This window comes from Triticum dicoccoides, chromosome 6A, assembly GCF_002162155.2.
Source record: "Triticum dicoccoides isolate Atlit2015 ecotype Zavitan chromosome 6A, WEW_v2.0, whole genome shotgun sequence".
NCBI classification, from domain to species: Eukaryota; Viridiplantae; Streptophyta; class Magnoliopsida; order Poales; family Poaceae; genus Triticum; species Triticum dicoccoides.
In genome coordinates this window covers 432725059-432728030 of record NC_041390.1, presented here as the reverse complement: position 1 = coordinate 432728030, position 2972 = coordinate 432725059, and the positions used below count along the sequence as shown (strand labels likewise).

The window sequence follows — 2972 nt, the reverse complement described above, 5'->3', positions numbered from 1 at the left end:
TGTCAGTTTTTAAAACGTTACATCTTCATGCTTTGCCCTTCATTATTGAACATTGCAGAAGAAGCTCTTGGATGCACTTTCTGGACCTGTACAATCAATCCTGGAAACTGGCGAGCGAGACTCTTGGGCATCTATTAGGAGATTATATAGGCGTGAGACCGAACATATTATATTGACATTTTCAGATTCCCTTTCTGAGTATGAACTAGATCAGACAACTTCTGTTGAAATGGTCTTAGAATTAAGGGAACATGCAAAATGTACAGTAGTAAAGAAAGCTCGAGAAGAAGCTGGAAACATCCTTATTCGTATGAAAGGAAGGTAGGACATGATTCCTTTCTTTGCTGAAGGAGAAACTAGGAAAACGTGGCCTTTATGTTTTAGGATAGCACTGCCATCTTTATATCGTTAACATGTTTGCTACCTGTTTTATTTGATTATCTATAGGTTTTCAACTGTGTTGAGCCATGATAAAGATTTGATGCCAAGGACATGGACGGCAAATGAAGATATACATGCAATCACCCGAGAAGCACGCTTAGCGGTATTTATAGTTTCATACTTGTCATGTTCCAGAATTACCAACACACCATTCTTGGGTGGGTGAAGCAATCATCTGTGATTTGTGTGTACAAAAAGTATCATATGTTTACCATCTTCAATTTTCAGGCGTTAAGGCTTATGTCGGTAATGGCAGCTGTAAGGTTGGATGATAAACCAGATAAAATAGACCGGGCTCTGATGGTTTCTCTTCTAGATGGAGGACCACTTTGCTGGAAGAGGAGCATCGAGTTCACTTCTGATCCACTAGCTTCAACCACATGGCAAGAGGTGCTGCGTCTTATACTTTGCTCTCTATGGTTTACAAGGCATGGAGTGAGAAATAAGTTGGAACATTTTATGTTTGTACAGGTGTCACCACAGGATACACTAATCACACCAGTGCAGTGTAAATCCATCTGGAGGCAATTCAAAGCTGAGACGGAGTATCCTGTTGCACAAGCAATTTTGATGCAGGTCTATTTTCCTGGGTTATTTTTCCCGCACAAAATAAATAAATATTTTCCTGGGTTATTTGCTGCCCAAGTGTTCATCCAATCGATCAGTTCTTTCATAACTGTGATCTATGTTTTCTTGAATGGTGAACATGAGCCCATGAGCATCCCTATAAACAGTAAAATCTAAATAGCAAAAAGAATTAAACTATTCTAAAACTTTATATTAATAAACCTGGTCGGCTGTTCTACTCAAAGTTGAAGGTTCACGAAGAAATGACATCTGTGGTATTCTTAGCAAAGCAAACAAAATTGGACATCCAAATTGCTTCAAACGATGCTTTTTTAGCACCGACTTTTTCTTTTTTCTTTGGCCAGAATACCACGATGTCATTTCCTTTTTGGACACGGCCATGGTTACCAAAAATAATAATCAGATTTACCATTTTTTTACTGTTCAAAGGGTGAACATGGGCCCATGTTCCAATAAGCCCATGTTCCAATAATCCGTGTTGGAAGTTGGAACCTCTGGGTACTAATCTTGGTAGTCCCATCCTCATTGTTTCCTTTTCACCTTATATGTGGAATTATGTTTATGGTATATCTACCTAAGTATATGTGCTGTATGTGGTGTCCTGATCGAATTCTTCCTATCCAACCCTTTCTGCAGGAAGCACACAGACGTAGTAATAATTCATTACCACCTGCGTGGACCATTCTTGTTCTTGCAATACTTGGATTCAACGAATTTATGTTTCTTCTTAGGTACTTATCTGACTGAAGTAATTCTTTATGTGGTGGAATATCTGAATTATCTTTTAAACATTTAATTCAAGTTGTTTCTAGTTAACATGATATTCTGAGATTTCAGTGTTCAGGGTTGTAACAGGGCCATTTTCTCATGTTGGTGGGCTGACTAACCAGGGCTGTTCTTTTGTTCATGAGCAGGAACCCTGTATATATTCTGGGGCTCTTTCTCGCTTTTGTTCTATCCTATGCTGTATGGTTGCAATACGACATTAGGGCTTATTTCCGTCACGGCACTGTAAGAATCTACACATCTCTTTCCATAGATATTAGATCCATGGATTCCTTTTAATTGCCACAATGGAAGATGCTTCTACTAGGCATTTCTCATCTTTTCTCATTATGCCAGTTAGAATTCCTTCCTTGTATTTCTTCCTGATGCATTTTCACTTCAACCGAAGATTGCCAAACATAATTTCCAATTGTTATCCTGCCATCTGCAGGTGTCTGGACTTATCACTGTTTCGTCAAGTCTCCTCCCCACTATCATGGATATCGTAACGGCGATCATCAACATGAGCCACAGGAAGAAGCACTCCTTGCACCGGTCTCGCCGAGCCCCGCCATACCATGCTCAAAGCTTGAGCAACCAGTCGCAGCAACACGCTGAAGTGCACTATCATGCTTCTCCAGACTCGCCGTCCTCGGTGGACTCAAGCAGTGGAGGTGACTCTTGAAACCGTCAGCACAAACGTCTCATGGAAGGAGCACTTAAATCTCGACGTGATGTGCAGATGAGTAGTACGTATATATGGTAAGATGCGGCGAGCATAAACGACTCAAGGAGCACTTCAATCTGGATGTGATGTGCAGATGAGTAGTACTCCCTCCATTCCAAAATATAGTGCGCCCGCGCTTTCCGAGGTCCAACTTTAACCATAAATTTAACTAACAAGACCAACTGCGGCGGGAGAAAAAATTATATAATTAAAAACTTCTTTCAAATACGAATTCACTGATATAATTTTTGCTCGCGCCGCAATCGGTCTTGATAGTTAAATTTACGGTCAAAGTTGAAGCACGTGGATAGAGGAAGCACTACATTGTGGAGTGGAGGGAGTAGTACATATCATAATAGTATATATTAGATCCATGTATTCTTTTTAATTGCCACAATGGAAGTTGCTTAAATATATACCGAAATATGTGAATATGGGGAAAGATCTAGTA

General features: G+C 40.0%; 1 protein-coding gene across 1 annotated transcript in view; it reads left to right on the top strand.

Moving 5' to 3' along the window:
- Positions 1–2969, top strand: part of LOC119317139 (protein ROOT HAIR DEFECTIVE 3 homolog 2-like) — a 17971-nt gene extending 15002 nt beyond the window's left edge. Inside the window, exons 16-22 of the mRNA XM_037591549.1 lie at positions 59–321; positions 448–544; positions 670–831; positions 913–1017; positions 1666–1760; positions 1944–2040; positions 2246–2969. Of these exons, the coding sequence (XP_037447446.1) occupies positions 59–321; positions 448–544; positions 670–831; positions 913–1017; positions 1666–1760; positions 1944–2040; positions 2246–2479 (1053 nt within the window). The 3' untranslated portion in view covers positions 2480–2969. The remainder of the gene's footprint in view (positions 1–58; positions 322–447; positions 545–669; positions 832–912; positions 1018–1665; positions 1761–1943; positions 2041–2245) is intronic.
- Positions 2970–2972: the final 3 nt, after the last annotated feature.